A 13,339-nucleotide genomic window follows, 5' to 3' on the forward strand; every position below is an offset into this window, starting at 1 on the left:
TTGAGACAGGGTCTCACTCTCTAATTCTGTTGCCTAGGTTGGAGTGCAAGTGGTGTGACCACAGGTCACTGCAGCCTCAACCTCCCAGGCTCAAGTGATCCTCCCACCTCAGCCTCCCAAGTAGCTGGGACTACAGGCGCATGCCACCATGCACAGCTAATTTTTTTTTAAATGTTTGGTTGAGACAAGGTCTCGCTGTTTTGCTCAGGTTGGTCACAAAGTGCTGGCTTCAAGTGATTCCTGCTTTGACCTCCCAAAGTGCAGGGATCATAAGTATAAGCCACCTCACCTGGCCTATACTTTCTTTTAATTAATTTTCAGCAATGGAAAGAAAAAGGCCAGTTTAGGCACAAGTAGCCAACATTTTCTCATTCAAACTTTAAAGATGTTGTGAAATACAAGAGTAGGGATGGGGCTGCATGACTGACGGACACCATTTTACCTTTTTCTTAGGATATCACACTAAAGACCTTCATAAACAGTAACATTTCCTGAAATGGCTTGGTGCCATCTTCTATAAAAAGGTATATGAACAAACTAGACCCTGGACCCACTCAGAGGCAGCTTAGCGCTTAAGTTGCTGCTCCTGCTGAGAAGCTTAAACTCTAAACATAGGATAGTTTGCAAATACCAATTAAATAGAAATAGTGTTTACTCAGAAACCTAAAAAGCTGCTTCTGGCAATTCCAACAACTCAGTTACATGGGTGTAGAATGCAAATGAACTTTTGTGATACCAGGAACTATTTTTCCAAACATGCTAAAGACCTGGTGATTACTGTGAACATGATTTTGTAAACGACACTGATTAGAGATCTACTGGTTTGAAGTTTCTGATATTTCTGAATTAACAGAATGTAAAATAAAGGGAAACAAAACTCAGGGGGAGCATTTAACTTCTGAGGAGCATTTTCAGTCAAATATTCTATGTCCGTATTGAACCCTGGATGCTGCTATGTCTACACTGTGCTTTGATACTTCTATGCAGTGGTGTTCTTCTTTAAAAAATCTCTCATCAAAGTACTTCCCTTTCCACTTCTAGGAAACAGTTTCTCAACCTCACCTGACTTACAGAAAATACTTAAAAGCAGTATGCTTTTCTTTAAACATTCAGTAGACAGCAACCACATCTTGAGATCTAGCCAATTATACTGACGGTAACAGGCAGGCATAACACACCTTTATCAGCCACCATGTTTCCTGTTATGCTCTAAGTGAGGTTTTCTACAAGCTCTGAGCCCCAAGGTGGCCTCGTGGCTCACTTCCCCTCTGCTTCCCTCCTCGCCTGACAGAGAAGGGGTTACTGGGTTCAGCACAGGGACATCCACAAAGAAGGGAAGAAGAAACAGCAACAGACCAGTGAAGCAATAGAATAGTTATGTGGTTGGTAAGCTGACTACAATGAAATAAACCAAATAGATGATTTCAATTAGCCTAAACTGTATCTTGTTTAACTTTGTTGCCCTATTATCTAACACAAGGAAGGCATACAGTGTGTCCTTAGGGCAAGGCGGTCATGTGAAAGGGCCATCCTCATTTGTAAGAATAAGTTCCAGGAAATCTGGAAGTGGAGAGTGGAAACTGGTCTTCAGCAAGGGCAATCAGCTTTATTATAATGACACTGTGCACAAGTGTCTTTAAAACAGCTGACATAGAGGAAAGCCACCCCCATAAATGGTTGGGATCCAACATTGTAACAAATGAGCAAAGTACTTTTTGATTTTGCAGCCTGAAGTGGCAGGGTGGATGGGAATCCAGCTGAAGCTCTAAGCCCCAGACCTGGCACCATTCACAGCAGAACTTCCACATGTTGTTAAACAACTCACTGGGCATCAAAGACTGAGGACCAAAGTCAGGGACTGGGTTGGGTACATATTTAAAGGGCAGATGTGCTCTGTGGTTCTGGAGAGTGAGAGGCCATTCAGGAAGATTTTATTGTTTGTTTGCTTAAACTGTCAACTGAAGGTTTTTTTGTTTTTTGTTTTTGTTTTTGGTATGACAGTCATTCTCCAGCTGGGATTGAGAACAAGGGGCAGCTGGCCATAGAGCCAGGTGACCAAAGATGGGAGACAGGGCAGGCTGTGATTCCTAGAGCTCCAAGCCCTGTTCTGTCTTGTCACACCAACTGTTACTGATGAATAGGTGAATAGAAACTACTGTAGAACTTTACAACTCCAAAAAGAATTTCTTACCTTTGGTTTCATTACAATGTAGTTATTTCCATGGGGATGACACACACCTGTGAAGCTCATCCACCATGTGCCCATAAGGGGAAGAGAGATATAAGCTCTGTTGATGCATTAAATTTGATTACCAGTGGGCAGGCTTAGACCACATTAGCTTGTCAACTGCCAAAATACCTTCTCTAAATTACTCTGTAATGTACCACCCACTATTCTCACTGAACTTCAGTACAGGAAGTCACCCAGTGAAAACAAAAGATAGTTTTGTATCTTTTACAAAACTATCTATTAAGGACATCATTCACTCTTGGTGTTTCTCATATAAGAAGCCATCTTATAAAAGGATCCATATCTTAAGTTCTCTGAATTTAGAGCCAAAAGGGAAAATCTTATTCCCCTGAAGAATTACACACTTTTTATGGTCATTTAAAAAATATATTTGACAGCTTGGATACTCTCTACTTGCTTCTTTAGGGATAAATGGGGACATATAAATACAACCAATAAACAATCCACCTCAACTTCCTTGGCTAATTTGACAATGTTTTCCTGGTTATGTCTCCTACAGCATGACATTCTTAACAATTGACACTGTATCTTACCCAACTTGGCGTCTCTAGCATTTAGCACAGGGAAGGCATACATGTGCCTTTCATAGGTGTTTATTAACAAGATGGATTTAATTTAATTGATGCTAAAATATAGCGTGGCTTACCTGGCTCAATTATGTGACTTCTGCTCTCCCTGACTTCATTATAATAGTATCCTAATTTAAAAGTGTTTTTTATTGTTTGTGTTGAGACAGGGTCTCACTCTGTTGTCCTGGCTGGAGTGTAGTGGCGCAATCTTGGCTCACTGCAGCCTCGACTTCCTGAGCTGAGGTGATCCTCTTACCTCAACCTTCCAAGTAGCTGGGAATACAGGCATGTGCCACCCCACCTGGCTAATTTTTGTATTTTTTTTGTAGAGATGGGGTTTTGCTATGTTACCCAGGCTGGTCTCCAACTCCTGGGCCCAAGCAATCCGCCTGCCTTGGGCTCCCAAAGTTTAACTGTGTTTTATTAAAAGGTAAACACAAAACTCTTGAAATTGGTTGGGTTTTAAAGAAACAAAGTTTTTTGTTTTTTGTTTTTTTTTTTGCTTTCTTAAGCCAAATTAAGCTCAGATCTTCAAGCCCAGAAAAACTACAGCTTAAACTACTAAAGAAATGTGCAGATATGACATCTGAGCTATTGTATTTCAGAAAACAGAAAAGGTATCAGAAGACTAGAAGTTAAGAAAATGTCTCAATTTTCAAAAGACATGGGTTCTAGATATGAGACCAGTAACCCATTCACAAATCTACCAATTTGTGAAGACATCAATTCCCATTGGGAGGCATGAGTTCTCCAGGCTCTAAGAACATAAAATGCCCAAGATAACCTAATTTTCATTTGTGACCCAGTCATTAGACTGGATACCGGGGCCCCCAGTGCCATCATCTTCCAGAAGAGAGCACTTGAAGAGGAGACATCAGACCCAAGGTCTGGTCTCAGCTCTACTTGCTGGTAGAGTGACCCTGAGGGGGAGATATCTTTCCTTGGATTCAGTTTTCTTATCTAAATTTGAGATTTGGGGACCAAGTGTCACAAAGTCAAAGAACAGAAGCCCTGAAGTCAGACAATTATGGGTTTCAATCAAGGGTCTCAAATTATATCCCCTCTCTGAGTCTGCTTCCTTATTTGTAAAATGAGTACAATGTCTACCCTTGGCATTCTTCTGAAGTTTAAATGATAGAGTATAAAGTATCTAGTAAGTTGTAGACATTTTATTAAGGCTTCATTAATGTTAGTCCCGTCCCTTCCCTCTGAAGTGTTCTCTGTCTAGCTCTGAAATCTCAGTGGTTTTCAGAGTTGCTGATTTACAGTTATAGAAAGCTATACCTGCTGCCTTTATAGATGCAGAGAAAAGATCCTTAGGGAAGGTGTGGTTTATCTGAAAGTCCCTTATGATGCCTGTTGATATGTCCTGGAGAGACCAGGGCAGTGCTGGTTGATACCATTTATCCCAGCAGCTTTCCCAGTACAGCATTTTTCTCAGGCACATGTATCCTGAGGCTGGGTGCAGTGGCTCACACCTATGATCCTAGCATTTTGGGAGGCTGAGGCAGTCGGATTGCTTGAGCCCAGGAGTTAAAGACCAGCCCGGGCAACATGGTGAGACTCTGGCTATATAAAAAACTGTGGTGGCATGCCTGTGGTCCCAGCTACTCAGGAGGTGAGACAGGAAGATTGCTTGAACCCAGGCATTCAAGTCTGCAGTGAGCCGTGTTTGTGCCACTGCATCCAGCCTGGGTAACAGACAGCAAGACTCCATCTCAAAAAAATAAATAACAAAAATGTATTCTTGTTTGGATAATAAATTATAAGGACCACTATATTTCAGAAAACAGAATGATTAGGGAGGCTCCCTGAATTTTCAGCTAGTTAAATGACTGAAGCCAGAACATTTCCGTAAGTAGACTGGCAGATTAAGAGCAGTAATTCACACAGTATTTCTTTCTCTAGTCTCTTTTGCAAAATATTCCCATTCACGATTCCCACCATGACATGCAGTCATTCTGCCTTGAGATCTTTATACAAGTCCCTGTGGGTTCTAGACTCCCACAGGGAACCCCTCACTATTGGTTCACTGCAAGGTTCTACAACTAGTCCTGTTCAACATATTTGTCATTACCTGGATGAAGAGAGAGAATATGCTTCTCAGTTTTTAAAACTTTCAGTGATAGAAAGTTGAGAAAGCAAATGATGAAGCAAGATGCAAAGTTACTTTGCAAACTGAAACAATGGACCGAAAGCAAATCACATAAAATGTAAGGATACACTTAAAGGCATACATTTAGATTTTTACAAATAGCTCAAGGACAGGATACTGGAAACACAGCTTGACAACAAATTCTGATGAAAACACCTGGAAGTTTCAGTAGAACACTAACACAAAAATAGCAGCTGCTGGAAATTCAAACATGCTGCTCAGCAATGGTTTGAAAAACCAAATTCTAGGTAGGTCTGACAGAAGTGTGGTGCCGAGATGCTGAGAGGTAAAGGCCCCAGGGTAAGTGGGACAAGCAGACCCCACCTTAGCTGCTCTGTCCACGTGGGAGTCACACTGCCCAGGAAGGGAGAGACCAGGAGCTGGTTGGGCTGTGCCCAATGTGACGCACAACTCAAGAGCTGGGTGTGTAAGCTCTGAGAAGAATAAGAAACATCCAAGGAGGCATGATCATTTCCTTCAATTATTTGAGAGGCTGCTCCATGGTCAAGAGACAGAACTTATTTTAGACTTGTTTGAGGGGCATAACCAGGGACTTACTTCACAAGGTTCAGCTCAGGATTCAGCTATGAAGAGATCTTTTCTAATAATTACAGCTGGCCATGACATGGGCCATCACTGGGGCATTACACCAATGGCTGCAGCATTGGAGATGGTAGAAGATACAGGTTTCTAGAAGGCTGTGAGGTATACCCTTCTTTCAATTAAGCCAATAGTTCTCAAACCTACCATGGGCACTGCTGAACTGGATGACCCTAGGATTTACTTCTTTTTTTCAATGATTCTATTACAATACAGCTTGTAGTGCTAGTACCTCAAGACACTATTTTCTCCATAATGGGGCTACGAGGGAAATGAGCACCAAAGCACTTCAGGACATGAGTGTGGGGTATCAGGAGGAGAGACCTGTTCTGAACCTGAATGAAGCTGGGGAACCTCTCACCTGAGTGCCTGCATTTGGCAGCTTGATATTTTCGGCAGCAGCAGTCACATCAATGAAGGCTCGCACGAGAATGTCCAAGTAGTTCAGTTTGGAATATTCCTGTTTGGAGACGGTTAGTGAATGCATTAGGGAAGTGAGAAGTGTCCTAGGCAGAGGCAAATTAATTCCATGGGACATCCTCACGCCAAGGTCATACCTCTAGAAATGTGCTGTTCCATAACCTCGAGCGCAAAATAAGAGACGCCTTGCTGTCCAGCCCTCGCAGCGGGCATCTGATGTTCACACAGTTCACATTCACACTACAGTTCTAGAGAGAAAAGGAAGAATAGTCATCAAAAGACATTGTTCTGAAGAAGTCCTTCCCCTCATCCTCTCAAATATTCACAGCTCTTGAAAAATACTTACAAGAGTCTGGTATTTTCTTTCAGCAAATAAAGAAAATTTTCTGCTATCATCTATCTGTTTTTCAGTAATTTCCCGTTTCTTTCTTGAGTTGTGAGACTCCTAAAAAAAATTACATCCAAACTAGTTCCAATGTACATAATTCTTTGTCGCTACCATACAAGCCTCTTGAGCATACCCTCCTGAACAGTACCAGATTCACACACTCAACAATATTTGCCTCTCTCCTGCCAAAGGCACAGAAATAAGTGTAAAACCAGCAAGTATTATCACTCTAAATTCAAGTTTATTGATTTACTCATAGGACTAAGTAATGCATTCCCACTCTGACCTAAAAACTCAGAGAAAAAGAAATATGCTTTCTTTGTTTCTCTGTATCCCCACCAAACTGTGGGCATACTGAGATCAGAGATCAAATATTCCTGTATCGCTAGCCTCCAGCTCTGTTTCTAAAACATGGTGGTCAGCACATCTTGAAGGAATAAGTGACACTCAAGAACAGAGAAAGAAGGAAAAACACCCATTATATAGCTCATTCAGAGCAGAGCAATGAAAACTAAGCCATACAAGAACTTTTAAAATTGCATTTTCCTTATAGCAAAGATTAGTTTTTTGTTTTTTTTTTGAGACGGAGTCTCGCTCTGCCGCCCAGGCTGGAGTGCAGTGGCCAGATCTCAGCTCACTGCAAGCTCCGCCTCCCGGGTTCACGCCATTCTCCTGCCTCAGCCTCTCAAGTAGCTGGGACTACAGGCGCCCATCACCTCGCCCGGCTAGTTTTTTTGTATTTTTCAGTAGAGACGGGGTTTCACCGTCTTAGCCAGGATGGTCTTGATCTCCTGACCTTGTGATCCGCCCATCTCGGCCTCCCAGAGTGCTGGGATTACAGGCTTGAGCCACTGCGCCCGGCACAAAGATTAGTAATAATGGATTATCTTGATTTTTAACATTAATGAGTAGAAGATCATGCTAAGCCATCAACTCTGATCACTGATCATACCCAGTCACCTTAGAATTTAAAATAAAAGAAATAAACACACAAACCTTCATCGAACTGGAACAGAAATGACAGGCCAGTTATCTAAGCATGGAGCAGTATAGAGAGGGGTTAAGAGTACAGGCTTTGACATCAGGCAGAGCAGGGTTTGCATGTGGAATCTGTTTCTTAACACCTGAGTGGCTGAGAGAGTTACTTGCTCTCTGAATCTTAATGTCCTCATCTATAAAATGGTGGGGATAATGACACTCCCTCATAGGCCCATCCAGAGAATGAAATGAGAAAATGCAAACGAAATGCTTAGCATAGTTCCTGAGACACAATAAGTACACAGTAAATAATTACTATTTTAAAACTAAGCATAAAAAGCTTTACAAGGTTACTTGCTAAGATGCCATTATCTCTTCCAATGAGTCTGGTTCTACTTGGAGTGAACACTGGCTGGCCCCTAGGTAATAGCAGCTACTATTATCCAGGAGCATCCCCCAGTTCTCCTTATTATGTAACATACTGCGTCATGACGAGATGTCAGAAAATGCCATTTGCCTCACCAAACACTGAATGACTCTGCCTTATGTACTATAATGGTCACTAACCAGCAAAATGCCTCAGCCTGCCTCAGTTACTCAACTAGAAAAGAGAAATTGTGACAACCAAAGAAAAAACCCACCTGCCAGAATGCCAGTTTCCTAAGGACAGTAATGATTTTCCCCCAAAAAGTGAGTTTCTCTAATTTGCATTTATGGAGACATTAGATAAATCTACCAACATACCTTGAGGTTCAGGAAGTTTATCTCCTTTTGTGGCTCACAAGTTATCTTTTCCAATCCTTTGGATTCTACTTTCACCAAATAAAGCAACCATTTGCCATTGCTAATTTCTTTTGGCCACTGAATGTTCAAGGTTGCTGTGCCGAGGTTTTTAAGAGGTTTACCTAAGTTAATTACCTGTTAGAAAATAATACATATTATCTCAGTCTAATCTTCTCAATGTAAATTTAAGTAGCAGCTCCTATTACCAAGGGAAAGAAGCTAAAATATCTAGCATAATCCTTAAAGCACAGGCTCCAAAACTGGACTAGAGATAGGGCATTCAAAATAAAGACTTGTACCTAAAGATTTTTATAAATAAAAACAAAAAGGTCAAAGGACAAACGATAGCTAACTCATTCTAGGAACAACTGCTGTATGCAACAGAATCAGCAGATATACCATGTTCTCAACATATGCCCAGGGAAAATCATGTGTGGATTTGTGAACTGCCCTGTAACCACCCGGCTTGGCCAATGACAAGGCCTGGGCCAAGGCAGTGTACCAACAACCTGCTTCTGGAAAACCCCATCCACTGCAAAAATGAAGCTGCCTCTGTCCCAGAGGAGATTCTGCAAAACCATCAGGACAGCCACAAATCTGAGAGTCCAAGCTGGGAACAGAGCGACGTCCTGCGGCAGAAGCCAAACACAGGCGGTAAGAGCCCTCTTAGTGTGGAGACTGTTCCAGAATCCAAAGACTTCTTTTCCAACTGCACCTGCATAGAGATCATAACCACCACCACCACCGCCTGCCCCAGCTGTGTCTATAATGCTGAGAGACACACAGAGGAGAATTCAGCCTCTTCATTCTGCTGGAGTCAGAGGTGGGCCCATGCTTGCCATTTGAGGCTTTCACCACAATGGTCACTATGCCTTCAGGAATGTGATTTCAGCCACAGACCTAAACCCATGTGTGAGTTACGAGCAGACTCCGTACCATATGTTTATGTTTATTCAACAGGACTAACAGTCACTGATTGCCTACTCTGAAATGGTTCAGAGCCAGTCACTGCCTTTCCTACAGGCATACACCAAATCTACATTCACCACAAAACTGGGCTTGTGAAAGGCAGGCATAACATTAATATTCTTTCAAACACAAGCAATAAGAAAGATGACCTTATAAAGGAGGAAAGAATAAATCATAACGCATTCTAAACTGAACTGGATTCTGAACAGTGACAGTTGTTCTCCATCCCGGAGCATGAAATTTTCACAAAAGCCAGTATGTTCTTTAAAAGCTGTCAAACTAATTTTTAACTGATGATTTATTTATAATGCTTATTAGTATTGCTGATTTATTAAAATGACATACTCAAGACCATACCTAGTATAGATCAGCTTTTGGTATAATGAAAAGACCAACTGCTCCAACTTACTCTGAATTCATACTCTATTAAACTTCCCACTTCATCTTCAGATTTCATAGCTTGCTCGCCAACAACTGTACCTCCAAAATACACCTGGGAAGGTTTAGCAACTCTGTCAAATTAAAAAGCACTAGTTTTAGTGAGGATTGTAAATGGTTCTTTCAAACATTGATTTGTTATGCTAAACACAAACACTTACCCCGAGACCGATAAAAGCAGTTCAATAACCACTTTTGCTTTAGCTGTAATTGGAGCCAAATTATCTTGATTGCTTGTTCTGAAAATGAAAAGGAAACAATAGGGTTGTATTTTACCAGTCAGTTTTCTCACTACAATTAGACTTCTTTTATGAGGTAGATCAGGGCCAATTCATTGACTGCCCATGTTTTCATGAAATAATTCTGAATGGAGAGGTTGATGTAACTCTTACGTTTCTAACTTCAGATTAATATCCAGATCTGGGGTGTCAAAGGTGACTTCAGTTGTACTTAAAACCAAATAAAAAGTAACCTATAAAAATATAAATAGCTGTTAACACAGGCCATGCGTACTGACACTGCAATGGTATTTAAAACAGTAAAATATAGTACATGAAGGCATCACCTACACTTGAATTTCTTTTAAAAGGATTTCCAAGCTCACAGTCAGCTTGCGAGCCATTCTGGTTGGCAACACAACTCAACTGTTTCTCCTGTAAAAGAAACACGCACTAGGTCACAATCCACCCATTTGCCGCACAGTGTTGGCTTTTTCCCTCTCAGCTGGTCTCTAACAATACTTACAGGGAAAGCCCTCAGTTCTCTATATGCAGAATATGTCAAAGTGTCTGGAAACGTTGCAATCAGTTTAGCCTCATGGGCGTCATCGCCATCTTTTGTGGGATTCCTTGGGTTGGAAGGGCTGTTTGTCACTGTTATTTCTAAAGCAATATCCTTCTGATCTTTTAGAACTAGTTCTGGTACACCTTTTTGACTATTAAAAAAAAAAAAACAAAAAGAACAAAAAGGCAAAGTCCTCAATACGTTTCCAGTAAACTTTCTTAACACAAAGCTATCGTGAAGCCAGAATCATTTTTGCTAGTGCTACAGAGCGATTCTTACATTGGTAAATAAGAAAATTTGTCTTGACTTCCTTCTCGGGTGCAAAATTTGTATTCTAGTTTAAGGTTGCTGTTACATACATTGTCGTCTCCACATCCCTCTTTTAAGAAGTGCACCTGTAGGAAAACGAAACTATTGTCAATTTACACCATTCAGGACTTAGGAAGGCATCGATGTAAGTGACTGGCTATTCCACACAGTTCATTTCCCTGTGTGACAATCACCATTGCAGAATTCAAGCTTTAAATGTACTCTGTCACACATCGAATTCCCATTCTGTCCTTTAGTAAAATTGTGTTTGAAGAACACTTTGACCAGGGCATGGTGGCAGTGTGATATAGAAGAGTGTCACTCAGCAGCCACAAAGATTTGGGTTTGAAACCCAGCTCTACCCCTTACTTAGCTAGCAAGTCACTTAACCTTTCAGAGTTCTAGTTTCATCATAGGTCACGTGCAGATACCACCATTCTAACTTTATAGGGCTATTGTAAGAAGTATCAATAATAATGATCATGCCAACGATTATAATACTCGATTTACATATCTTAACTCATTTAATCCTCATGACAGGCCTCTAGAAAGATACTATTATTATGATTCCCATTGTAGAGATGAGGAAACAGCTTAAGGTCAGGTAAGCAAACGGCATGCTAGTACCATGCTAATGGGTGCTTGATAATCATACTGATAAATAGGAAAATCATCTCTAGCTATGGAGCTGGGAATGTACACAAGAAATATTAACATGATAATAACAAAAGCACATAAAGATATACAGAAATATAAGGAACTATATTTGGTGACAAAAATGACTGACAATGTGCAGATGTAAGCATCAGCTCCTGAGCCTGAGACAGTGAGGACTCACTTCTGCAAAGCTGCCTCAGTAAGGCACCAGTACCAGGAGCCCCAGAGTGGACAGACGTTCATCATCAATTACATTTTTTTTTTTTTTGAGATGGAGTCTCACTCTTTTTGCCCAGGCTGGAGTGCAGTGGAGACATCTCGGCTCACTGCAACCTCCACCTCCCGGGTTTAAGTGATTCTCCTGCCTCAGCCTCCTGAGTAGCTGTGATTACAGGCATGCGCCATCATACCCGCTAACTTTTGTGTTTTTAGTAGAGATGGTGTTTCACCATGTTGGCCAGGCTGGTCTCAAACTCCTGACCTCAAGTGACCTGCCCGCCTTGGCCTCCCAAAGTTCTGGGATTACAGGCATGAGCCACCACACCTGGCCATCATCAATTAGATTTTGAAAGCAAGAACATAATGCCAAATCAAGCTGTCATAGCTCCCCGGGCTAACCTTGCATCTTAACCATCCTAAACCCCTAGCAAACAGACCCCACCTCATATGAAGTATCCAGCAGACCATCTAATATACATTTTTCTTCCAAAGATGACTTAGGCTATATTAGGCACTAAATGACTACTGTATGCTAATAATACTTTTTTGCTTTGCTGAATTTTGCTATTCCTTGATTTTAATGTTCTGACTAGCAATATATTTGCTTTCTGTATTTCAGTGTTCTCAATTGTAAAACACAATGTATTTTTCTTTCTACGTACAGCTAACGGAGAAACAGTGTGAGAATGTAAGCTCTACCATTTATAGTCTCGATAAGTTATAATGGCCAAAAATGGAGAAGGAAAATACATTCTGGCCCCAAATCGTATTTCATGTTTTATATGTTTATTGCTAATTTGGGAAACAAGTCTTCTCTAACTTTGCATACATTAAAAACATATTAACACAAAAGAACGGCCTTTAAAGCAAATCACTAGTTCTATTCCCTTCAAAGGCATTTGATTTAGCACCATAAATGGCAAAAACTTTGGCAAAATGAGAGTCAGAGAGACTTACATCAGTATGAGCTGTCTTGGGTTCATCTGAATTCAGAATTGGAAGAACTTCTGGAAGTGAATTAACTCGCCTACGAGAGCTTGGTTCTTGGATCTCCACTGAAGCAGTTATGGGAATGGGACGCAGTTTATCTCTGATATTATCCTGAAAAGCATGCAGTCACAGTTAAGTGGGGGTATAAATCCTATCGGGGAATTCCAAAACAATGATTTTGTATTGATTAAGAGGTTGCTAGAATAAATTTAAGAAATCTGTATATCACCATATAACCTTTTTCTGTCCTCTTCATAAAACAGATGTGACCGTCCACAGCCCTCACCTGTAGCCAGAGGGTTTCCTCCATGCACACTTTCTGTTTCTGCCTTTTCAGAGTTAGTTCTTGAGTATATTTGGGCTCAGAACCTTGGTTTCGAAATTGAACTCTTGAGGATAGCCCAGATTTTCTTCTTTCTTTTTCAGCTTCGAGTGTGCCCACAATTGCTAGATAAAATTAAAATCATATTAATGTAAGTGCATTCATGCACAATCCAGCCACAAGCATATTGAACTCCTTTTAAGATTTTAATTTCTTATAGAAAACATTGCCGTTGTTTCTCTTCAAATTTCCTGGTAACATGCATTCACACAACTGTGATGGTTCAAATCAAGCTGTCTTTTCCTTCCTTTTGCTGTTAACAATGTTTCAAAGTTAACTTTTCATTGTGCCACCTGGGGGAGCTCAAGAATAAGTTAAAACCTTTCAGCAGTTATTAAGAATCAGTTTCTGGCTGAAGCTCATGAACCCACAGAACACTAAGGATAAGTAGAAAAACCCAACACTCCCCCTGAGGACCTAAACTGATTTTCTCCCTTTAAACAGTCAC

General features: G+C 40.9%; 1 protein-coding gene across 2 annotated transcripts in view; it reads right to left on the bottom strand.

Annotated features, from left to right (window-relative positions):
* ITGA6 (integrin, alpha 6) overlaps window positions 1-13,339 on the bottom strand; it is a 40,201-nt gene that overhangs the window by 7,647 nt on the left and 19,215 nt on the right. For both annotated transcript variants that reach the window (XM_011991912.1, XM_011991911.1), the window contains 12 exons: window positions 12,796-12,956; window positions 12,477-12,620; window positions 10,614-10,729; window positions 10,296-10,485; window positions 10,121-10,204; window positions 9,944-10,023; window positions 9,713-9,790; window positions 9,523-9,625; window positions 8,106-8,279; window positions 6,342-6,440; window positions 6,133-6,243; window positions 5,937-6,035 (listed from right to left, as the gene is read on the bottom strand). In XM_011991912.1, the coding sequence (XP_011847302.1) occupies window positions 5,937-6,035; window positions 6,133-6,243; window positions 6,342-6,440; window positions 8,106-8,279; window positions 9,523-9,625; window positions 9,713-9,790; window positions 9,944-10,023; window positions 10,121-10,204; window positions 10,296-10,485; window positions 10,614-10,729; window positions 12,477-12,620; window positions 12,796-12,956 (1,439 nt within the window). The remainder of the gene's footprint in view (window positions 1-5,936; window positions 6,036-6,132; window positions 6,244-6,341; window positions 6,441-8,105; window positions 8,280-9,522; window positions 9,626-9,712; window positions 9,791-9,943; window positions 10,024-10,120; window positions 10,205-10,295; window positions 10,486-10,613; window positions 10,730-12,476; window positions 12,621-12,795; window positions 12,957-13,339) is intronic.

The sequence above is a fragment of the Mandrillus leucophaeus genome, unplaced genomic scaffold (assembly GCF_000951045.1).
Source record: "Mandrillus leucophaeus isolate KB7577 unplaced genomic scaffold, Mleu.le_1.0 Scaffold40, whole genome shotgun sequence".
In the NCBI taxonomy this organism is placed as follows: domain Eukaryota; kingdom Metazoa; phylum Chordata; class Mammalia; order Primates; family Cercopithecidae; genus Mandrillus; species Mandrillus leucophaeus.